At 43.0% G+C, this 25,456-nt stretch overlaps 2 protein-coding genes across 3 annotated transcripts; both read right to left on the bottom strand.

Moving 5' to 3' along the window:
- Positions 989 to 8,440, bottom strand: LOC8077500. The gene is made up of 9 exons (XM_021452980.1): positions 7,661 to 8,440; positions 7,511 to 7,574; positions 7,335 to 7,401; positions 7,187 to 7,232; positions 6,991 to 7,089; positions 5,555 to 5,623; positions 4,464 to 5,466; positions 3,586 to 3,719; positions 989 to 3,482 (listed from the first exon to the last, which is right to left on the bottom strand). The coding sequence occupies exons 1-9, from the start codon at positions 8,213 to 8,215 to the stop codon at positions 1,680 to 1,682; spliced, it is 3,840 nt and encodes a 1,279-aa protein (XP_021308655.1). The 5' UTR covers positions 8,216 to 8,440; the 3' UTR covers positions 989 to 1,679.
- LOC8077499 (DNA repair protein RAD16) lies at positions 18,710 to 25,252 on the bottom strand. Of its 2 annotated transcripts, XM_002460716.2 has the most exons (15): positions 25,069 to 25,232; positions 23,824 to 24,965; positions 22,620 to 22,742; positions 22,473 to 22,546; positions 22,135 to 22,195; positions 21,898 to 22,044; positions 21,691 to 21,776; positions 21,196 to 21,265; positions 20,882 to 21,010; positions 20,523 to 20,750; positions 19,855 to 19,959; positions 19,626 to 19,778; positions 19,414 to 19,502; positions 19,230 to 19,310; positions 18,710 to 19,120 (listed from the first exon to the last, which is right to left on the bottom strand). In XM_002460716.2, exons 1-15 carry the CDS (start codon positions 25,079 to 25,081, stop codon positions 19,048 to 19,050), a joined length of 2,574 nt encoding a protein of 857 aa, XP_002460761.1. In that variant the 5' UTR covers positions 25,082 to 25,232; the 3' UTR covers positions 18,710 to 19,047. The 2 variants fall into 2 exon arrangements, 1 of the variants encoding a protein (XP_002460761.1); XR_002450532.1 differs by lacking the exons at positions 18,710 to 19,120; positions 19,230 to 19,310; positions 19,414 to 19,502; positions 19,626 to 19,778 and adding an exon at positions 20,065 to 20,441 and having other exon boundaries at positions 25,069 to 25,252.

The following is a 25,456-nucleotide window of genomic DNA, read 5'->3' as shown; positions in this document are numbered from 1 at the left end:
GCATGTAGTAAGAACCAGTCACAACCCACAACGGCTACCTATATGGGCCTGTTTTCACCGTCTGGTACTTGCTCCGCTCTGCTCAATCTTGCATGAATAGATTGACGTTTTAATAAAAAGTCAAAATATATTTTGACTGATTTTTTTTATTAGAATATGATCATTATTTCAGGACGAGCGAAATATCTAAATTTTGTGGAGTCCAAGCCTACTTGAGTTTGGTTGAGCCAATCTCAAAAAAAAAAAAAAAAAAAAAGGAGGCGGTAGATACCGCGCAATACAAATGTCAAAGCATTGTAAAAAAAAAATACAAATGTCAAAGACTCACATAAACCCTCCTTTCTAGAAGGGTCATTCTAGTAATAAATCTAGACAAACACTCCATCCCAGAAAGTCATTCTACAGTTTCAAAAAAAAAGTCATTCTAGCTATGAATTTGAACAAACACTTTTTTGGGAATGGAGGGTGCAAGCAGCAAACGTCAGCGTTCAACCTATAGCATGGACTAACTAAACTCAAAAAAATTATCTCGTGATTTATTGATAAACTGTGCAATTAATTTTTTGTTTTTCTTTATATTTAATGTTTCATGCATGTGCCAAAAGATTCGATGTAACGAAGAATTTTGAAAAGTTTTTTTTTCAGGTGAACTAGCCTACCTCACATGTATTCATTTACTTTAACCGAACTTTTACTGTAGCAATTTTGACTGTACATTTTTTCTGCAAAAGATTTTTAAAAACATCAAGTTTTCACATATGATTCTTTTTTGAACATACTTCATTAGTGTTAATATACATTTAAGTATCTAAGATTTTTTAGAAGAAAAAAAAGACGATCAAATTTGCTACAGTAAAAAGACAAGTAAACAAAAATGGAGGGATAAGTGTTTATCAGCTAAGCTATGCTTTCAGAGAAAAATGGCATTGCTCATTAGTATGACATCCCTGCTTAAACCTAGAATCTAATGTGAGGACAAACTGAATCATATCTTCATCGAGAGGAATTGGCAACCTTTTTAGATTCAGCATGCCATTTGAACTGAATGGGTCATAGACCTCAGTTCCTGGCTTCCTGCTACATACATCATGAACCAAAAGAAGCAATTTCATTCAGAAGAGGTAAAGGCCACTGGCAACTGCCCTACTCTAACAATCTATTCAACGCAGAACCATTTACAATCAACATACATTTTGATATGGGCATTACATAGGGGTGACCACGAGATCTACACTACCGAATGAACGATTTATCTCCTAAATTCTGGTGCCAAAATTTCCACCGAAGAAAGCTGTATTGTGGTCAGAGAGGCGCCCCAAGTATTCAGATCATGGGCATGCTAGTATGCTACCTACATGTATGCCACCAAAGCATTTCTCCAAATGCTGGATTCTGAACTCCTGTCAGAATGCCCCCCCAGTAGACATGATCTCATTCCAAGCAGTGTTCATCCATCCATTTTCTGATATCTTTGTACAGCAACGGGATGAGTTGATGAGTTGCGATGATGCCATGTGGCATGTAAAGCCTACATCTCAATCAATCATCACCGATCCATGTACCGGATGTCCCAATGCTGTTCTCGCCTTGTTTCGCACCTGAGCTCCTCATGCCTTTACATGCTTAGAGATTATAGCATAAATCCCGGTAGTAGAAAGTATTCATTGTCTATTCCCAGCTCATAACTGCAAAGCGAGATCTGGCTGCTGTGCTTCCAAATTGATGCCAGACGATTGTCGAGCTGGTGGTGAACCTGGAGAAGGAAACCCAATGTTCAAGTCCGGGCGGAGTACATCCTTCTGTTGCATGTGGGGAACCAGCCCCTGCCATTGTGGTTGCCCTTGTGATCTCACGAAATCTGGCTGCACCAACTGGGGAAATATTACCAAACCCTTGTTTTGAACCGAGTTCTCTCTAACTACCTGAACAGGATGCCTAAAGAACTGAGGAACAGCACTTATTTTGGTATCATCAGAAGGCTGGACGTTAGCAAATGGCATTTTCCAGCCACAATTATTGTCAAGGAAAGTTGGGCTGACAATGGTTGGTTTGTTCTCGGTAGTAGCACCAAATGAGATCCAAGATTGAGCCACTGGAGCTGATGGAATGCTCTGGTTCTCCATAACAGCAGCTGGAAATGCTGAGAACATGTTCCGAGGAGCATCAAGACCTCTGTTTGGTATATTTGCCTGAGCAGGCATTGCAGTTGTGCCTGCTGATATTGTATGGTCACTAACAATCTTTTGTCCATTCAAATTCATGGCAAAAGTTGCAGCATTTACTGATTGATTTTTATTTATGAACCCAATACTGGTGGATGGTCTGCTTTTGTTTGATGTTCCAACCTTTCCATCACCAGGTCGTCCATGGTACACCCACGTTGCTTCATTTTTGGGCTGTAGTACAGCTGCTTCTTGGGACTGGAACAAGGGTTTAGACTGCCCGTTTGAGGGCATATCATGCACACCAGAAGAAGCTACTGCTTGTGACTGGAAAAATTGTTTAGGCTGCCCATTGGAGGAAGGCATATCATGCACACCAGAGGAAGCTGCTGCCTGTGACTTGAAGTAGTGTTTAGGCTGCCCATTAGGGGAAGGCATAGCATGCATACCAGAGGAAGCTGCTGCTTGTGACTGGAAGTAGTGTTTAGGCTGCCCATTAGAGGAATGCATATCATGCACACCAGAGGAAGCTGCCGCTTGTGACTGGAAGAAGTGTTTAGGCTGCCCATTTGAGGAAGGAGTATCATGCACACCAGAAGCAGCACCTTTTGCACACTCAACTTGCTGTGGTGCCATTTCAATTGGAATTTTGCTTTTTGATGAGTCAACTTTTCTCATTTGCTGAGGTCTAGTTGATTCTGGTGGTTGTAAAAACGGTCTAGACTGGCCAGCCATTTTGTTTGAGGCAGGGATATCAAGCGCACCAGAAGAAGCTCCTTTGTGTAGCTGCATTTCAAGAGGTCGCGCATTGGAAGATGAATTGCCTTTTCTCATTTGATCATTACTTGTTCTTTTGGTCTTCGCAACATTACCAGACACTCTATGGTTCTCATGCAGTGATGATGTGTCTGTGCTCCTGTGTTGAGGCTCAGTGGTAACACCAAATAATCTTGGCTTAAATTCTGGACTCTCTAGTGGTCCAGGCACTCCAACTACATTATTGCAAGTGCTTATCCGTCTCATATCCTTTGGATTATTAGTTTCTGTTGGTCTGAGCCTTTCATTATCCCTAGGCAGAGGAGCATTCCTTCGTCTATTTGTCTCAGAGCTCTTCGGGTATCTAGGTTGATCATTCACAACAAGGATAGACGGTAATGGAGGCTCATATTCTCCAACCCAACCACGACCATACTTTACATCAGCAGGTAACGCTTGCCGAATGCGGTCAGAAGCAATTCTCCAACCTTGAGCACCAAGCGAACCAGCAAAACGAGCCAGACTCCTTGCATATGCATATGAGTGTTCAGCATCAAGCCCAACCTGCAACACAAATTCAGCCAGTGAGCTAATCCAAATAAGAAAAAACAGACCAATAACTACAGATAAGTCGGTATTTGATTTAATCATAGATGCATGAACCCACATTGACGAGCTCTTTTGGTTCCGCAGAGAAAACATCAAAAACTGGATCGGATTCCATTGGAGGCTGTTCTTCAGATGCATCATAAGTTTTCCGTCTAGTCTCATCTACCACAATTGGCTTGTAGCTAGGCTTGGCTGAAAAAAAACGGGGCAAATTAAAAAACAATTAGAATTTGACAAAGTGAATCTGAATTTCTTTTCAAAACATTTGGTTGCACAGCAGTAATCATAACAAATGATTCTGCGCATTACTTTAGGGTGTATCTTAGAATGAAAAGTCTTCGAAAGTATTTTTTTATCGTAAGTTATTACAATATAGAGCCAATTGCTACAAAATAAGCATCGCATTAGAAGTACATGGAAATACCAATCTATTGATACAGCTTTTGTGCACTAAAACATGCAATGCATATATTGGACTGACTTTTGGTCAAAACTTGCAAAATCTGATGTTTTCAAATTAAAACATGCCTTACAAAAGTGAACCTTGGTTATATGTCAGACATCATCCTACCATATACAGCTCTATTAATACTAACAATTCAGTTTTATTGATAATAATAATTATGTGTTTAAGGAACAACCTAAAAAGGGCCTGAATAAATAAACATCAAATGTGTAGTACAAGTGTATATGTTATATACAACCATAACCCCTCTGGACATCTAGTTTTGTATTTTGATGGCCCATCACATTTATCCATATCACCGTTTTGCTAATTGATCCACTCCTGTGACATAGGTATAAACCAAATTCCAGTCTAAAATTGCTATATGTGATCACTAATGCACAAAAGTATAACGATTAGGCCTTAAAACTAACGGCTCATCAGTAGACAAGGTGATTCAGGGTGGCCATAAAATAAAAAGAATACAGTACCTGAAATATCGTCAGTCTTCTCAGATCTTATTTCATCTAGTGGAGAGCTGGTATCTTTGTCTATAACCCCATTGGCAAGGGTAGAACCAGTAGGTTCAGTAGCATTAGGTTGTGACATGCTTAAACCATTAGAGCCATCTCCCACAGAAGCAATAGTTGCAGCAGAGATATCTGAACCTTGGGCATCGTGTCTATCCATACAAACTGGCTTTTTAACAACCTCTTCATCATATGAGTTACCTTGATCATCTTGCTCAACTCTGCAACTAGGTTCCTTAGATGACTCCTGGTGACAATGGTCAAGGTCCTCTTCTCTGTTTATACTAATGGTCTTCTCAGAAAGCCTTTTCGTAGATGAGAAGCCTGCATCATCAACATTTGTGCAGATGGCATCCTCAATGGGCTTTTTGCAGGATGAAAAAACTGGATCTTCTCCATTTTTGACGATTGGCTTCTTGATGTGTTTTTTCTGGGATGAGAAGTCGTCCTTTGAACTCTGCGGAGTGGACTTGGCTTGATGTTTGTGGAAAGGGGAGCCTTCATCATTTTCTGAATTTTTTGAAATGAGTTTCCGAACTTGCACTTTGCGAGATGGGGAGTTCAGGTCGTCCTCCGAATGTCTGGAGATCAGTTTCTTAGGCCGCTCTTTGTGGAACGAGGAACTTAAATTGTCCTCTGAATTTCTGGGAATGGGTTTCTTAATTCGCTCTTTCTGTAATAAGCAACTTTGATCCTGTGAATTCTTGGACATGGTTTTCTTAACTTGATTTTTGAAGCCCATGTCATCATCCACACTATTTGAATTGGGTCTCTTAATTTGCTCTTTGCGGGACAAGAAGTCTAGATCATCATCTGGGTACCTCAAAACAGGTTTCTTAACCAGATCTGCACTGCAGAAATTTTGTCTAATTTTCTGTTCAATCTTTATCGGGTTTTCTGTAGGTATGCCCTCATCCCTCAGTTCCTGAAACTTCTTTCTTGCCAGCTCCTGTATGGAATGAGCCTACATTCCCATGCATAGCACAAAATGTTCAATGCCAATAATCAAATCATGGTATTGTAAGCGTATGAAGTTTTTAGGGACTGTATACCTGTCTGAAGTAAATTGTATCAGGTGCATTGTATTGCATCGCATTGCTGCAAATTAAGAACACATCATCCTGCAATTTAAAAAGAAAATCATTGCACAGAAACGATCAATATGGTGGACTAGTGATCATCATTTGAAGCACTCATTCCCAAAAAGAAGACAAAATAATAAATTGGCACAAGTTTTGCCTCTTCAAGACAAATTTGTAAACAGAAGGTCAGGTCAGATTCATTCGGTTATGTTTTTAGTGCTTCATTCAGTCATTCGCATCCTCTTCAAATATTTTGTTTCAATAGTCAAACTATGGTCATACTAGTTCGATAATTAGTAACTAGGGGTGTAAACAGATCGTATATGGACGGATATCTAAATATATGAATACTGATAGTTGTTTTTTTCCCTCGGGTTCAGATATGGGTACGGGTAGTGTCAGATAAGATTTAAATGGATATTGACATATATGCGTCCGATTTTGAGTATTTGGATACGGCACGGATTGAACAGATTCGGATACAGATTATCCATTTAGTATGTGAATCCCTTAAGTCGAACAGTTTAACAAGAAATATCTATACCATTTGCACCCCCTATTAGTAACCATTCTGTGACGGTTTATAGACCATAACCAGAGTACCAGACTAGCCATCGCTGGACAAGGTTGGATCGCCAGAATGAAACTTACTCGAACGCAAAATTGTAATATTTGTAGCGTATGTTCTAGAGTATATCGATGGTATACTGATGGTCAAAGTTTTAACAAGCTGACTGCACAGAGTCCAAAAGGACGACTTCTTTTGCGACTTGAGGGAGTAACAAAGTACATCTTGGAATTTCATTAATCAGTTCAACTTGGCCCAGTCTAAATCTGCCACGAGACTGTTATCTCAATATTACTCAATGTCAACAAACTTCTTTAAGCTAATATCGAGATGTTTCAGCTTCAGTATATCATTTACTATGACTTAAAAAAGGTATAGCATCCTAGCTCTTCACAACAAAACCTGATGAGACATGGTTAGTGACTCAAGCCCACCAATGGAACCAGTATATCCCATAGCCTGGATTCATTCACATGCCAACCAATGGTTATTTTACGACTATAAATCACTAGTATTTGTTACATGCGGTGAATGTAAGCCTGTTTTAGAAAAGGCAACTTTTGCAGGCAGAATAACACTGGTTAATGACTATTTGCATGAGGCAGCACAAATTTAGTACAAACACACGAATTTGTCTGGCTGCATGACAAACCTGACTCTCTTAGTCAAATCTAACATATCACAGGTTGCTGCTTTGGGAGACCGTTACACATCAAATTCGCTTACGACAAAAGAAAAATGAACTGAAAAGTAACACTTCAACGGCCAACAAACCGCAATACGGTATTTCATTGTCCATTCGCTGCCTAAATATACAACCAAAGCCTAGCAATCTCACCTCAAATTGCTCGAACGAGCGATATGCATTCCTGGCCAGCTTCTTCCTGACGGTGCCAAAGTCCATTGGGTGCTCAATCACATCGTGGTAATCAGGCAGCTGTGTCAATTAATAACAGCGATATCAATACTCAACAGCTCCGTACCAAACAATTGGCAACTCCAGGAAGCACGGGAAATGGATATGGGCTCTTTACCTCCTCTGGATCCACTGGCTCCGCAAACACTCCGTACGTATCCTTCCTGCAGAATAGAACAGTGGCAAAAGGGGGAGAAATCGAGCTCATTAAAACTTGACGCAACAAATCCCATCTTGCGTTTGCGACAAAGATGTGAAACACGCACTTTTGAAGCTTCTCGAGAATCATCTCCAGCGCCTTCCGGTCCGGCAGCGGCGTCGTCCTCGCGGTCCCTAAATCCACGAAGCGGGAAAAAAATAAATCAAATTTTCACGCAAAAAAGGCGCTCAAAAATCAAACATCGAACAAGCAGATGGCGAGCAAACAGAAAGCAAATCGGACCTGGCACCGAAGGCCGCTTCGTCCGCGGCGCGCTGGCGGGGTCGCTCCTCCCACCACCACCAACCTGCAAGAAGCGCAGATCTAGCGTTAGCAAGCAGCTGCGCGCGAAGCAAAGTCAAGGGTGGCGCCTTATCCGGCGGCATGGCCCACCTCGCGATGGCGAGATCTGTCAGCGCGCGGCTCGATCCGGCGCTTCTTGGGCGGTTTGACCTGCTCCTCGTCGCCGCTTCCGTCCCCGGCCAGGTCCTCCGCCCCGTCGGAGCCGTCAGAGTAGGGTGGGGGAGGTGGGGCCCGGCGGTGGTGCTGGTCCGGGGGCAGCTGGGAGAGCTTGACTACGAGCTTGAGCTTCCGCCGGCGCCTGTCGGAAGCCGAGGAGCCGGCGGCGCCACCGTCGGCGCCGGAGTCGGAGCTGGACGGCTCCAGCGACGGCCCCCGCTGGCGGGGGCGGGAGGGCGAGGAAGACGGCGACGAGGGGAAAGGGAAGAAGTCGTCGACGAGCGGGCGGGAGGAGGGCGCGGCGGCGCGGCGCGGGCGGAGCGAGCGGCGGGGCGGCGGCGACGGCGAGCGTCCGCCGCCGCCGCGGTGGTGGTGGTGGTGGTGGAGCTGCATCTGGGAAGGGGCGGCGCCGCCCCTCCGGCGCGCGGGCTGGTGGTGCCTCTCCGGCGACGGCGACGGCGACGGCGATGGTGACGGCGACCGCCGCATGGCTGCCTGCCTGCCTGCCCGCTGCCGTCCGCGTCTTGGCCTCCTTGGGGTTTGGTTCGCCGCCTGCCTTCTCTTTCTTGCTCGCCTTTCCCTTTTTTTTCTCTCTCTTCCTTACGGCTGCTTTTGTTTGTTTAGCAATTCTCTATCGCTTGCGTCTCCGCGTTGCCATCTTCTCTCTCTGAATCTCTCTCTTCCCTAGCTTCCACACACTCTCTTCCTATCCCTATCTCATCTCTCTCTCTCCTAGCGACTTGCACCAACCACTACGGCTATTTTACTCTACTTTTTTTTCTGCCCTCTTTCTCTCTCCTCCGGGAGGACGATGAGCTTGGTCCATGGAGGAGTGAAATTATTGCCGACTACTACTGGTACAGCACAATTGAATTAGCGTATAACTTCTGCCAGAGTTTGGTCGATGGAGTAGAATACTGAGGCCTTGTTTAGTTTAAAAATATATATATAATTTTTCATATTTTTCGTCACATCAGATCTTACGACACATGGAGCGTTAAATATAAATAAAAAAATAACTAGGTATTGCTTGTAATTTGAGATACAAACATTTGAGCTTAGTTAGTCAATGATTGAACAATATTTGTCAAATATAAACAAAAGTGTTATTCTATTTTGTAAAAAAAAATAGAACTAGACAAGGCCTGAATAATAATCATCTTAAAGAGCAAAAGGTTTTGATGAAAAATATATATACACTACTTACACAATGGATATACTCTTAAATGCTTTAGGTAGATTTTTCTTGTTCTCCGGTAATGATAACATAGTGGATTTACAGGATTGAGCTTTCCACATAGACCACTCACATTTTGGACTTGCAAAAGCTTTTTGCCCATCTAAGGTCTTGTTTAGTTTCTCTTGCTAAATTTTAACCAACTAAACTTTAGTCACTTTAGTAGCTAAATTTTCAAACACATTGATTAAATAGATTCTAAAATAGTTTAGGCCTACTAGTCACCCAAGAGTAGCTAAAATAATTTTAGTTAGCTAAAATTTAGTAAGGGAAAACAAACAGGACCTAAATCTTCAATGTATTTGTAAGCTTAGAACTAAAGTTGGATAACGAGCCAAGCTGGCTTGGTTCGGCTTTGATCGTTCTGGCTCCTTAGGATAACGAGTTACCTCGGCTCAGCTCGTTGTCTTAACGAGCTAGAAAGTCGGCTTGTTACGAGTTCGAGCTGGCTCGTTAAGCTCGCGAGCCAGTTATAAAAAATACATAAAATATAATATTTGCATTTATCTAAAACTTAAAAATAGTAATAATATAAGAAATATCCAATAGCTATAAGTCGAATAAAATATTCATATGAGCTAATATTTTTATCATTTATAAAGTGTAAGATATAAAATAATACAAAATTAATATAAGTTATGTTGATTCTTTCTTTAAAATTATAGCTCATTTGGCTCGTGAGCTTACTCAAATTAGCTCGTTATAGCTAACGAGCTAAAATCTTGACTCGGCTCAATGAGTGGAGCCAACCACAAACCGAAATGAGCTAACAACCTTAGTTTTCCGTCGAGGCTTACTTAGAACCCAGAGAACGTTGGCTCCCGGTTTCATGTTGGAATGATTGTCCTTTTCTTCATTCATCACGGTATTTTTTGTAATGTCAATTTACATTATTGTTTTCTTTGTCAAACTTGCAGAGGTACTTTGTCTTGGTAAAAAGGAAAATATTTTGCCTAGTCCAAAAGTGTTTATAAATAATCAAACGTAAAATCTGCACAACACATCAACTAGCTTTGATTTTAACATGGGTGGCATCCCCTTTTCACTTGACACGTTTCTCCTTCCTCCGTCCCTAAATAGTTTTTTTTTGTTTTCGTACCATAAATTTGGTTCCTTCCATGTATTTGAGGGGGAGTGTATTTGAGTATCCCGTTTGCCGCCAAAGAGGTCCGGACAGGAGATCTGAGGGGTGTCTCTCGGGTTTTGGTGCATGGGCCAGGTCCACGTAGCGGCGAGACCGGGTCGCTTTCATATTTTCTCTCTCCTCTTATTTTTCCGCTCTGCTTTCGATCTTCTCTGACAGCACGACAATTTCTGGACCTTTTTTTATTCGATAATAAATCCATGCCCGTCTTTGCCGGGGTCCAGTTTCTCCTTTCCCACATGGCATGCTAGGGGCACACGCTTTGCTTTACATCAGTAAATTTCGCATGGCCTCCTTGCATTTTTTTTTCTATTGCTTTTTTCTAATCTTTTGTTGACTAGCGAGCACATGATGTCGGTATTCAGCGCCGAGCACAAAAGGAGCGGCAATTTTTATTTGTTTTTGTGCAAATATGCTATCTAAACTGGACGGTATGTCAAGGTTTTTACTATCAAGAATTTCTCCTTCATCCGTCCACAAATAAATGCACATCTCGATTCTCGAGAAGTCGAATCTTATTAATTTTGACTAAATATATTCAAAAATATACTAATATTTATTGTATGTAATATGTATCATTATATTGTACATAAAATATACTTTCATAATATACTTATTTTCAGATACAAAATATTAATCTTATTTGATATATTTCTAGCCAAAATTTAAAAAAAATTGACTTCTTTAAAAGCGAGATGTGCATTTATTTGTGGACGGGAGGGAGTAGAAAGAAGATTTGCATTGAAATAGCTACACATTAATGCTTGTTCGCGCACTTACTTACCATTAATAATTTTATTTCTAAAACTACCCATGTTATCAGCTACTTATGCTTCTACTGTAGTTAATGTGTTTGTGTAAACTTGATCTTAGGCTAGTCTCAATGCATGTTTCATGAGAGTGTCATGCACATTAAATAGAGTGCTACATAAACAAAAATGTTGACTGGGTAGGGTCATTAAATTAAGGAGTTTCATCAGATGAGAGAGGAGTTTTATCCTCATGAAACTTACGTAGCTCAATTACCTAGTTTATAGTGTTGGTAACTGTACCCTAAAACTATGTATTGAGACTAGCCTTAGTTGTATGTTATGTCCATCTAGGCTCTAGAAAATCTCTGGATCCGTCACCGGGTTACATGTGAGTAATGTCGAGACACTGGTGGTGGCAAATGTCAATCGCGGCTACACGTAATTGCACTCATTAGGAAAAATAATTAATGAAGGGGTCAATGTTTAGCATTAAGGTGAATGGTTAAGCTTTGGAGAGAAAAAGGAGCGGCAAAAGCTAAGGGCACAAGATGTGTGAAGCATGGTTCTAGGATGGGGTCGCCATCATGCTTTGGCAGGAAGATGTGCACCTCCATTTGCATAATAGTATACATTTGCGCAGGTGTTTATTTAAAACGCCGGTGGAAGTTTGTATTGACTTAAAGTATTGTTCGTTTGACAGAAAATTCAAGACTAAAAGTACTGTTTGTTGATTTATTATGAAAGAAAAATATTGTTCGCTACTGTAGCACTTTTGTTTGTTTGTGGTAAAAATTGACCAATCATAGACTAACCAGGATCAAAAGATTCGTCTCGCGATTTACAGGCAAACTGTGTAATTAGTTTTTGCTTTCGTCTATATTTAATGCTTCATGCATGTGCCGCAAGATTCGATGTGACGAGTAATCTTGAAAACTTTTTTGGGTTTTGCGGTGAATTAAACAAGGCCTTAGTTTACCCTAAAAAACCAAAAACTTTTTAAGATTCTCTGTCATATCGAATCTTGCAGCACATGCATGAAACATTAAATATAGATGAAAACAAAAACTAATTGTACAGTTTGTCTGTAAATCGCGAGACGAATCTTTTAAGCCTAGTTACTCTATGATTGGACAATGTTTGTCAAATAAAAACGAAAATATTGTAGTTCTCGTTTTCCAAATTTTTTTGAACTAAACAAGGCCTAAATTCAAGCGAACAGACTTGGTGTCTATGATAAATCTAAGCACGAGCACTGTTTTGGAGTAATGCACTGCTGTTGACCCACTCTTTGTCATTTTCAGCTCTAGCAGCAGCAGCAGGTGAGCTACATAACTATTCCCCTCATCCCGTGACACGAAGACTTCGGTTGGTGTACAGAAACGGCAAGTAGTAAACAGCAGCTCTCAGCCCAATTTTTAGGAAATTCCGGATAGCTGCATGCAGTTGCAACTTGGGATTGACTCGATCGATAGCGTGGTTTTGTACTCTGTTTCCAAGTAAGTAATGTAGCACTACTAATGTGGTTTTAGTGGGCCAAGCAAGAGGGCAAGAAGACTGATTATTCCACACATGCATGCTGCCGTTTCATTTGCTTTTGATTGATTTTTGAATTCTGAAGATAAACACGCTGGTTGTAATATCTGACCCCAGCAATAACTATGACCGTAGAATGTGCAGCTTGTCGGTTGCCCTCCTGATGACTCGTCTGGTCTAGTACTGCAGCCACTCCTCCTGGGTCTGAAACTGCAGGGCAAGCAAGGCAGGACAACATGCCCTTGGTGACTGACTGGTCAATCAGGGGATTCATATTCATCACGTTAAGACCATATTCAATTAACCCTACTAGCCATTCAGCAGTGTTTTTTTCTTACAATAAATCGATAAACAGTACTTTCAGTCATGTTTTTTCAAACAAGTGAACAGACTTATCACACAGGTTAGGCTTGGTTACTTCCTCTACTTAAAGTTTACTCTCTATCCCATTGAATGTTTAGAGACATATACAGAGTATTAAATATATATAAAAAAATAACTAATCACATAAATTGTGACTATTTTGCGAGCCAATCTTTTAAGTCTAATTAGTCCATGATTTGATAATATGGTGATACAATAAAAGGTGTTAATGATGGATAAATTCGTCTCGCGGTGAGAACTTAAGAGTATGTACTATTACTATCTAAACACTTATCTAAACACTTATGTAATAGCCAATGTGATATAAAAAACTTTACATCCTCCATTTAAAAAAACTGGACCTAGCGTTCGAGACTCCCTGTGCGTGAAACACGAAGAATTGAAGATCTTGTTTAGATGCACTTAAAAATCTAAAAATTTACCTGATTTCACATCACATCAAATCTTACGTTACATGTATAAAACATTTAATATAAATAATAAAATTATTAATTACACAGTTTATTTGTAAATTGTGAGACAAATTTTTTAAACTTAGTTAATCTATAATTAAACAATGTTTATCCAATATAAATAAAAAAACTGTACAGCATTAAAATCTAAAAAATGGAACAAACTCCCTGCAGCGTGCAGCCGTCGGAGGGTAATCACTGGCTCCATCGCCGCCGCTGGAAAATTTCCACGACACTGTACCATGTCCGTTTGTTTGTAGTAATTATTGTCTAACTATAGATTAACTAGACTTGAAAGATTCGTCTAAAAAATTCCAACCAAACTGTATAATTAGTTTTTATTTTCGTATATATTTAATACTCTATAAATATATTTAAAAGATGTGACGAAGATTTTTGAAAAATTTTATGTTTTTAGGCGGAAGTAAATAAGGCTTAGATCTATCCTCGCAGGTCGCAGCAGTACAATACTGGTACTGCTAGAGGTTATTTTTCGCGCAGAGCAGTCAGCAGCGGAGGTATGGCCAGAGGGGCCCAGGACTAGCGCCGTGTGTCCTCTGGTGGGGCCCACGCGTCGCCTGTCGGGATGGGCAAATGGGTTTGTGGGTGCTACTGGTATCTTAGGAGCCAAGTTTTCGGAACATAGAGTACGTGGTACGGAAACGTGGTACGCGGTACGACATTTTCATAAACTATGGAACGTAGGGATATATAGCTTCGTCTCGTTCCTTTAAGTTGCGGAACGCGTTCCACTTTCTAAAGGAACGTGTTTGGAACGTAATGGTTGGCTCAGATAGTTTTACGTGTTGTTTTGAACCAAATGAGTTCGATTCCTAGCGTGATATAATTTACTATTGTATTTTTGTTTTATTTAGGGCTGTCCAACTCCAACCTTAAGGCTCATTGCAGGTCTAGGCCAATGAGTCGATCATCATCTAGATTTTTCGCCGACCACTCACGGACGGGCACGGCGCAGTATGCACACACACCACGAAGTTCCATAGTCGCTTGGGACTGACGTTCCTATGATTGCTCCTATATATGATTCGTGTTCCACCGCATTTAGGAACGATGTTCCATAATGTTCCCGTACCCGGCTACTAAGATCTGGATCGTCTCGTCTCGCAACAACAGGCCGCGGCCACGGGCGCACAATCTCTCTTTGTCCGAGCGAGTGCTTTGGTGGGCAAACCAATGTCTCTTTTAGTTCTAAAATTTTTTATAAAATAAACACGGTAACACTTTTATTTATATTTAATAAATATTATTTAATTATAGACTAACTACTCTCTCTGTCCATAAATATTGCTATTTCTAGGAGAAAATTTTGTCCATAAATATTGCTATTTCTACTAGCACACTCAGTCCACCAGTCTATTTAATTCTCCTCGGAACTTCCGTAGTCCACCAGCCCATTTAATTTTTTTAGGGAGTAGTACTTTGGCGTATGGTAATTGTTTGAGTCTATTTAGTTGGCATTAAATGCAGCTCGTTGGAACCAGAGAACCATGGCTTAACGTGCATGATTAAATGGTGGATCCCAAATTAATTGAGGGTAGAATGGTCTTTTGTTTGCCACACTAATCTGTCTGAAATCTGCTAGAAATAGCAGTATTTGAGGACGGAGGGAGTAGGTTCAAAGATTTACCTCGTAAATTACATACAAACTGTATAATTAGTTATTATTTTTATCTATATATTTAATGTTTCATGTATATTTACACCGTCAGATTCAATATGGCGAAGCATCTGAAATTTTTTGAACTAAACAAGGCCCAAGCCGCGGACGGAGGCGGTTTTTTCTTTTCAGATCACATCTACTTAAAAAATCATGAACACGAACGTGAACCTTTGGGGCTCGTTTGCGCGTGGCGTGGATGTTAGAGCGGTCCATGCTGGTGTTAATTTGTTATAAGAGAAAAATACTATTTTTTATAGAAAAAGTATAACTGATTCTAGTTCATAAGGTTAAACAAACATCATGAAATAATTTAAAATTTGATAGAGACAGACTCCCTTTGTCCTAAAATAGATATCATTCTCGTTTTCTGAGAAGTCAAACATTTTTAATTTTGCCCAATGTATCTAAAAAAATTGCTAATATTTATAACACATATTTAATATTATTAGATAATTAATAATATTAGATAGATCGTTGAATATATTTTTATAATAAATTTATTTAGAGATATAAATATTACATATATTTTTTATAAACTTACTTAAAGTTAAAAAAAAATGATCCGTACATATCTATAGACATATCTAGAGTATATTGAAATTTAAAAAAAATGACGGAGACATAGTATAGTAGTATCGTGCACTGGCAGTACCGCACTAGCTGTGGGACCGTGGGTGGTGGTTGACTAGGCGGGTAGGCTGTTGTTTTTGCTGCAATCAGATCCGAAACTTTCCGAATCCGGAAGGTAGATAGAAGAGAAGGCTCGGAGATCTGCCAGGGTCCTTTTCGGGAAAGCGCCGGCGTGGCGTGGCGAGGCGACTGACGAGACGCAGACGCACCTGCATGCGGCCGGCCGGAACAGAAGAGCAGGAGAACCAACCACCAGAACACAGAAGAGAACAATCGCGCTGGAGCTGGCCGGAGGAGGACCAATGCAAGACGCGCTAGCTAAAACTCGGCAGAAAAGGACGGCCGCCCACGCGTACTGCTGCCCGTTTTAATCGCCGACGAGGGGAGGGAGATTACTGATACTGTCACGACACAGCGAGAATTTTCGGCTTGGCTTTGGCCTTTGTGTACCGTGTGCGTGCGTGAATAATCGTGGTCGCTTACTAGCTTGTCAGCGGATCGCAACGTACCACCATCCAATCCTCCCTCTGCCTCCAGCTGCAATCCAAGTGCGCTCCCACCACCTACCTGCATGCATGGATCATGGATGCCGTAGGCTGGGCCCCACGGCCGGGAAAGGGAAATGCTGATGCTTGGTGCGTACTGGAATCGAAGGGCTGACGTGGCATATGGGTGGCGAGGCATCTCTACTAGGGCATCAAGAGTGTAGGAATTCCACTCACCCTGAGATTGATATACGATGTGGCCCCACACGTGAGGTCGCCCTCAAGCATTGCAGCTTGGGTCTCAATGATAGTAAGTTTTTGTCAGGTTGATCTCCTCCGACAACCGAGTTGGATCTTGATCCTGAGCCTTGATCCGGGGCGCTCAATCAATTCATGGTTAGTGGGCTTCCGTCGCGCAACACTATATAAAGGAGCTGAGGGCCAGGGCTCGTAACAAGAGGCTCACCCACACCGCTATGCCCCCACCTACAACTCTAATCTGATCTCTAGGGAGCGCCATGAGTCACAAGAAGCGCCACCACATTCGCCGCTGCCAGGACACCACCACTCGCTGGACTTCATCGCTAGGACGCCGTCATCACCAGACACCGTCGCCATGGCCACCTTTTCCTCCACCCCCTATGGTCAACCACTTATATCCCCCCTCTCCTCCTCTCTAGTTCAAGTTCTGGGATGAACTACTTGTTTTCTTAAGAATATACCTTCTAATTTACACCTAGGTAATCCTAATTGTGGGCGGGTCTCAAGCTTAGGCACCGATCTTATATCAAATAGTAATCACAAAAATTGCTGATGTAGTGAAGAAACAGGCGGTGATACAAGCGTTGTGGAAGTTAATAGCGCTCCAGCACGCGCGAGAACAAGAGGATGCAACATTGTTGAAAGAAATTGTTCCGATGAGCCCTCGCACACTGTCCTCGCTTAGAGCAGTGCAACTTACCAATTCTTCCTACTATCACATTGTGATGCTCGACCGGTTTGTGCACCGAGATGACAAATTGATCGTGATTTAGGGTATAGACGAGGTAGGATGGTGAAGAATTCTCTTTCTATGTCTTTTTTTTACAATTAAGGTGTGAGTCTCACATTAAAACAGAAACCAAGTGAGGTCATGCATTATGGGATCCTATAGAATAGTGCATGGATTTAACGAGAATCATGTCATTCTTAAAGAAAAAACATAGAGAAGGGGAATTTTTATGTGTTTTGAAGTGGACCCATAGATTGCTACATTCTGCCACTATCATTGCTTAAATCAAACCTAAGAAAAATCACTACACGTTAGGGATGGCATTTACTTCTCCATCACATTCAAAGTGTCGTTTTAGACTTTCAGACTTCTTGCTTACCGTTCGTCTTATTCAATTTTTTTTGTATAAATATTACTTATTTTGTTATGACTTGTTTTATCAATAAAAATATTTTAACAATGATTTATTTATTTTATTATTTACATAAAAATGTTAAATAAGATAAACAATCAAATAAGAAATCTGAAAATAAAAAAGTGATATTTTTAATGTGACATAGGAAGGAGTTAAGGATGGTTTGGTGGCGGCAGGTTCCGACGAAGCAACTCAGGAAATTGTCAGATTCCATTCCAGTGCGGAAACTGGAATTCCCATAGCACGGGCACGGGCCACGGCGGCGGTGGAGAGTGCAGGGCAGCGACCGCGACGTGTAGCTGGTGCAGGGCCATGGGGAAACAGAGGCCGGAGACCGCGGGTTCCCGTAAACAAATCGTAATTCCTCACAGTCACAGCACAGCCCCACGGCGTGGCCCCTCTTCGCCCGTGCCGCTGCTCTGGATGACTGGATCCCTTCCCCCTCACGCAAACGCTGCCAAGCGGCGGTTAATTAGCCCGGCGGATCCAATCATCCATAATAATACTAATATCCAAGCAAGCTACTGTACCAGTCGCTGGTTCACTGCACTGGCTTGGCCTTGGTGCCACAAAGACTCGCCGATAATTGAGCTTGAATGCTTTGGTGGGCCCGCCCGTGGTACAAGTTTATAGTCCGACGGGCCACGCCCATGGATATATATACAATAATAATATGGCGCTTGTTTGGACACTTATGAGCGTTCATGTCGTCAGATGAAAAAGTTTTGGACTGTTTCCGTACGTGACATCGGTCTACTAGGGTTGTTCGTCCACCCGGGGATGTTTTCTTTCTTATTCTGCGTGCTTTTATCAGTTCGACTGCTCAATAGTCAAGGCAACCCTGTCCTGCGCTAGGCAAAGGGTATGTACGCGAGGCCTGTAGTACGATCCAAGAAGCGACGCGTTGTCTGACGGTACCAGTCGCAGGAAGAACTGCACAGCTGCAGTGTTCGGAGTCGAACCCGACTACTCGAGCCCAATGTACTGCATGCGTCACCACCTGCGAATCGCTGCTGCCTCACCTGTTTTGGCCACTCTCCGGTACCGGAGACGTCAGATCGCCCTACCGGACGCAACAGCCAGACTACTTTTTAGGGAGTGCATCGGCAGCTCTCGCAGTCTCACCACAAGTCCACAAGAGCGAACGGCTCGGTGCGCCCTGCAATGCAAGGCATTCCCTCAGATAGTCAGACGGGGATGATGGTCCAGTCGCTGCCGCTTCCCACGCTGCTACAGTCCCCTACCCACCGATGAGATACGGGACCCCGCCTGCAACAAATTGAACGCGTCGGGCCTCAGGTGCTCACTGCTCAGCGAAACACCAGTACACCACCGCACCTCTCATGCGGCAACAGCACGCCCACACTACAGAGAGGAACACAGGCCAACAACACCATGCTCTTTCCCAAACGGGTAAAACGGGCTACTCGCCTACTCCAACGGGAGCCTCGCTAGTCGCTACCAATTGTAACACTGCAAAGGCATATCTATACCAAATCCAAAAGGCACGGCAACAGCCGATCTACGCACCGCCGACCCCGTCCTGGAGATTGATGGCGGCGTCAGGGCTCCAACTTCCAAAAGTCCTATCATACTCATGTTCATATCTGTCAGCATCTAGATCTGGAAAAGAAACTTGAGGTCCTCCTCTGTAAGCTTCGACATGGCATCCGGCGAGTCGCCCACGGTGCTGCAGCAGAGAGAGACAGAGAGAGAGGACAGGGCAGCATCAGCACTCACAGGACAATAATAACACTCAACAGTAGTTCGCGTTACTGGGTTAGAGGTCCAGCTGTTACCCTTCAAACACCAGATGCTTCTTCTCTTGCAGTTGCAGTATGCGCTCTTCAACCGTGTCCCCTATCACAAACCTAGTGCTCCTGCACAACCACAACAGCAAGGTAGTTAGAAAGGAGGCATGTGTTTCACCAGTGAAAATATGTCCAATGATTCCACTAATCAGCATTGCGAGCTCTACTCAACTTGATTGGCTTGAACTGTCCGATTCGATGGATACGATCCTGCGCTTGACTCTCGACTGCTGGATTCCACCAAGGGTCCATCAGGAACACCTATAATCCAGAAAGGTATAGATCTGCTATCAGAAATATAAACTCTGTTTCCCCTGTAGAGTGTACTGCAAGTTTAAAGAAATTATTGCTGTGTAAAGGTAAAAGAAGATTGGCTAAGCTCACATGAGATGCTACAGTAAGATTCAGAGCGACTCCGCCAGCTTTCAGGCTCATCAGGAAGATCCTGCAGTCTGGATCACGGGTGAAGGTGTCTATGGCTCTTCCTTTCTCAGTAATGTTCATGGCTCCATTCAGCTGGACACACTTGATGCCAGACTGCCAAATCATCGTAAATTGGTTGAACTCACAACAGGCAAGGACGCACTGAGAAAAAGAAACTATTGATGCTTACCTTCTCCAGGGAAAACTGAATCAAATCCAAGAATGATGTAAACTGGCTGAAGACAATCCCTTTGGCAGAACCATCGTGCTCAATCATGTTTCTTATCTCCTCTCTCTGCAAAATAAGGAGAAAGGATCAGGGATAAGTAAACCGATCACAGCCACTATTGGTGTAATACTCATAAGTTGATACACTGTTCGATTGTCTTATAAGCCGTACGTTTTCTGCCAGCCTGCAGTGTTTTTCTCTCACAATAAATCAGCGAACAGTAATATTTCAGCCATGACTTTTAGAGTTCCATGGCGTTAGGACAAAATGTAGCATATAGGCTTCCAGGTCTGTAGTGAGTTGTATATGTAGCCAAAATGTGCTGTATAGACTAAACTCCCAAGAAACATAAATATACAACTGATACATGTTGTGGGACTAGTCCCTTCGTTGAAATACTGTCACAAATGTGTGAAATCATGTGTACTTGCGCTTTGCAATCTCCATTAGGTTTGCTGGGCTCCATATTGAACATGTAGACAAATATTCAGATAGCTCCAGCTTTCACTATGCCTAAATATAACTGCATTTGGTTTTGTTCATTGAATCTGTGCGTAAAAAACATGGCACCATAATACAATTAGGCATAAAGAAGTACAATAAGATACTATAGCAACAGTCTGGCTTACCAAGGCATCAATTTTTGTACTAGTCTTAAAATCCACAAGGCTTGGTAGTCTGCTCAATATTCCTGAGCATTTGCGACCCTTGACACTTTGAGTTACTTTTCCAGCTGAATTTTGTGCTGTTAAGTCCACAGTGAGAGGTATTGAACAGGACGGACATGAAACATTCCCCAAAGCTGCAGAGTAGTCTATCAAACAAGTCTTGCAGAAAGCATGATCACAAGAGGTAACCTTGGCCAAAAATAAAATAAAATCAATCAGCGAAAGACTAAGCCACCTTGTGATCAGTGGAAGACAAGAATAAGCATCATGAAGGCTTTACTAATTGTTCTCAATTATTTTTGGAGGCACAAATTACTAACCACAACATCTTCAGCCAAATTATGACATATACCACACTGGCTTTCCATGGTGTCATTTCCTTCATTCTTCATTCCTTCAGGATGTTCTGCTGTCTTAGAATATGCTACAAGATAAGGATGATCAACAGCCTACAGTTTTGTCAGGACAAGCAAACTATTACATTCCCTAAGAAAATTAGTTGCAGGTGTATTCTATGAGTTATGAACAAATGGATGCTCCTGTCCCCACATCTACATTAATGTGGCGGATGGACATAGGGTATTCTGAGCCTACGGAGATTTGCGCATCCATAAAAATATGTTATATAGCTCACCTGTCTCAACCTTGTGAGGAGATCGAAGATATGAGCAAAGTTATTCATCAGTGTTCCAGCAACTACATATCTGAAGATAAAAAGGCGCAAAGGTAAAAATCTCTGAGTATGGCACGGAAAAGCAAGTGGAGGAAAAGAACAACTTAACAAATGCCATCAGCTGAAGACCAAAAAAAATGCTCCACTTCGAATGGAAAAAACATTAATTAACAAGAATTTTCTATAATACTTGCTTCTGCTAGGACATAAACATAATCCTAGTGAATGGTGATGTTGCCATGGGTTATGAAAAGGTGGGAAGAGGTCACTGGGACATTAGTTGTTTGCAACGATGGAACACTGATACCAACTGCCGGAACATAGTAGCTAGAAAAGTGGGTTCATGGCTTAGATGAAATTGAATATCTAACTTTTTTAGGAGCATCGTCACTACACCACAGAAATCTTCTGACTAGTCTGTAACTCCATATGCAAAAGTAGGAAAAGAGAACTTACGCATCAAATTGTGTGACACTTTGCGTATACAAAGCTTCATAAAATTCCATTTCATTTTTATCAAAAGAGTCCCGCCTCAATGTCACCTATCATGTAAAAATTAACTGCTTGAAAATGTATGCAAATGAGGGGGGGAAAAGGTATTGCAATATTGTGTTTGCACCCTTCATGTTACACACATGAAGACGTGAGTAATTGCACACTCACAATCTTTGGTGGAAGAGCAAGATCTGCCGCTCGGCCTTTTTTTGTGCGCCTTAACACTATGCCCTTCAGAACTTTTTCCTTCAGAAGAGTCATGGCTCTTTTGCCTTCAAAAGTTGTTGATCCATACTGTATTGGCGTTGATATGTACTATCAAATAATGGCTTTCTGTCAGCAGACTGTCATGACAAATAAAAAGTGTGCAAAACTGTAGTCACACAACCAGACCCTGTACCCCACCTTATTCCACCAGCAAAAGTGCCTAACAGATGAGTGACCACAGTCGCATTGTTTCTTCATACTGCAGGAGAATGGAGGTACACTGGTCAAGTCCTCAGTCTAAAGGAACAAATAAAGATATGATGGAACGGTGCGAGCTCATAGCCTATGTGATAATTGCAAGAGAATAACATTTGTTTTGTGCTTCCTTCCTACACTATTTGATTATTGTAACTTGTATATTACTGCCAAATCATGTTTACTTAAGGTGAAAAATATACTTGTCTTTTCGAAGGTAAATAATTGAATGGATGTTAGCTTCACCAGAAAGAGTTTCAGTAGGACATTGCACACCTTACCTGGTATCTAGTATCTCACAGCTGCAGTCCTTGCAGAAATAGTTCGAGTAGGGGAAGATTTGCAAGAACCGAATCTGAGAAAACAGCATGTAAGAATTCATAATCTAGAAGGCATTATATTTGTTTATTCAGGTATCAGTTACAGACAAGCGAGTAAAGTTCTCCAACACGGTTCTGCAAAGGTGTCCCACTCAGAGCCCACTTGTATTCTGACTCCAATTCAAAAACAGCCCGTGCAGTATTAGATCGTCTATCTTTTATGAAGTGGGCCTGCACAAAAAAGAAAGAAAGAGTAATTCATTAAGCATTAGGATCTTGAGATGTCTAATTGTTAAGTCCAGAATATTGATGCACACATCCAAAAACATCACTGTATTACGAGTTGCTGGAGTTACCACAGTATGTTTCCCACGTATAACTATTTGTGTTAATTGTTAAAAGTTCCTAAGATCGTATCCATATTAAACAAAAACATGAGTACATGGATCTCCGCTTCTAAATATTCACCTTCCACTAGAATTAACCGATTATCTCCATAAACTACTAAACCATACCAAGGGAGAACATAACGCTTGAAAAAATATTAATGGTTAGACCTGACACCAGTCTATGGATAATATCCCTTGCATGGTTACGTATGACACAAGACTACTGGTCTACATCTCAGTATTGACAAATGTTGGCATAACAAGGATGTTCAATAACACCAGATGCACTACACAACATACAGTTGCATAAATGTCTGCTAAATTTTCTTCATCTGCACTATCTACATGGTGCACCAACCATTCATATGCAAATGCTGAACATGGCCTGGCCTGGGAAGGTCAGCGCAGCAGAGCCGGATTGGCTCGCCGAAGCAAATAAAATCTAAACATGCCCTACTTCTCCAACTTGCAGGCTAGGCAAGATGCTAGAAAGGGATCCAAGCACGCCCTACAATATGCTTGCAACGATTGCAGTTGAACAATAACTCCTTAGTGTATTGCCAAAGCAGCAGAAACCCCTAATAATACAAATAATAAGTTGAAGAATGAAGATAGCTTGTGAATGCAGTGGAGATGGCATTTTCTGACCTGATCTATGATATCAAATTTTTGTGGAGACTACCATTGTGTTTTCCTTAAAAGTATAAAGCCAGCTTAAAATTCTATAGCTGGATAGATAACTGATATTAAATCAACTAATCAACAACCCTTATTGCAATGAATAAATCAAAGAAACAGTTAAAAACAATCATTCCAGAATACCGTTTCTTTATTTGATCCTTTCGTGAGTAGTTTTCTAATTGCAATGATAAACTTTATCACATAGAAACATCAAAATGCAGCATGAAAGGCACATAAATCACCTCATCCAGGATAATACGCTCCCACCGCACAGAATGCAGAGGAGATTGGCCCCTCGACTGGCTGCCCGATTCATCAGGCAATTCTTGAGAATCCATATTCGACTCATCACCCTTCTTATGAACCCTTCTATTCCTCCTCACCTTTCCCTTGCTGCTGTCCCGCTTCTTGCTCTGCTGCTTAGCCTGAGCTTCCGTGCGTATAGCATTAGGCCCACAGTGATACTTCAAGTGCACCTTCATCTTGTTGGGGTAAAACAATCTACTGCAGTATTGACACCGAATCTTGGGTGGCATGATGTGCTTCCGGTAGTCCACCTCGATGGTGGAGTAGGTGGTGATAACAAAGTCATAGCTGTTGAAATCCAACTTCTGAGCACCACGCTTGGCACCATGGTAGATGAGCACGCGCACGCTGCCACTTTCAGTGTGCCGCTCGATCTCCTCGGTCCACTGGATGACGGCCACCACCGGGCAGACCACCAGCGTGCACCCGACCTTCGGGCGGCCCACCGAGGAGGTGGACGAGGAGGCCGCGTGGTTGTCCGGGGGGCGGAGTCGGCGCGCAGTCACGACGAGCGAGATAGCCTGGATGGTCTTCCCCATCCCCATCTCGTCGGCGAGAATACCGCCGCGCGAGACGGACGCCTCCTGCGCGAGCGCCCACGCGAGCCACTCCTTCTGGAAGCGCAGCAGCGAGAGCACCACCTCCGGGGCCGGGTCCGCGGTCGGCACGGCCGCCGGTGCGGCTTCGGTGGCCTCGCCGTCCCCGTCCCGGTCCCCTTCGGCCGCGTCAAGCGCGTCGAGCCAACTCTCGTTGGCCACCTCCCACTCTTCCCACGGCAGGGGCGGCTCGTGGTCCCTCGCCTTCTTACCTCGCCTCCTTCCCGGCGCCTGATTTCTAATCCGGATCGGCACCGGCGGTGCCATCGCGGGCACCGGCGGTGCCATGGCCATCTCGGGCACCGCGGGCGCGGGCGGGGCATCATCATCGGGCACGAACCCCTCCCCGTCGCTGCCGTCGTCGTCGTCCTCCTCCGCCTCGTCCCCAGAGTCGACGACGAAGTCGGCGTCGGAGGTGTCGTCAGAGGGGAGGTCGTCCTCGTCCTCCTCGTCGCGGCGGCGCCGCCGGCCGCTGCTGGATCCTGCAAAGGGTGAGAGACGAGGGTTAGGGTTCCGGCGGATGAGGTTAGGTTAGCGAGAGGGGTTTCAGGTTAGGCGGCGATTCAGCGGAGGAAGGATTCGTACCTCGGCGCGGCATGGCGGCGCGAAGGCGGCGGCGCGTGAGGAAAGTGGTGGGGGGAGTGGTTAGCGACTGTGAATAGTAGGTGATTTGGGGGATTTGGGGTGGGGATTTGTTGCAGGAGTATTAGGAGGTTTCGGCCGTGGGGAAGCGAATTGGCGGGAACTTGCTGGGGAAGGCCGAACGCCCGAACCCGCTTCGGGGGGCTCGTCGGGTCCGGCCGTTCGGATGGAAGGCGTCGTCAGGCAGACTCCCGCCCCAATTCCCGCGCCGTGATTTAATAAAACTGCTAGCTAACAGAGCACGACGATTCGTTTTCTTCCGCGTGTACGATATCCAATGGTACCGTGGACTGTTTGTTGGGCCGGACTCTTTTGACTGTTTTTTCGGACT

Source organism: Sorghum bicolor, chromosome 2 (genome assembly GCF_000003195.3).
Source record: "Sorghum bicolor cultivar BTx623 chromosome 2, Sorghum_bicolor_NCBIv3, whole genome shotgun sequence".
Classification (NCBI taxonomy): domain Eukaryota; kingdom Viridiplantae; phylum Streptophyta; class Magnoliopsida; order Poales; family Poaceae; genus Sorghum; species Sorghum bicolor.
The sequence above is the reverse complement of the archived record's forward strand: the minus strand, read 5'-3'. Positions and strand labels throughout refer to the sequence as shown.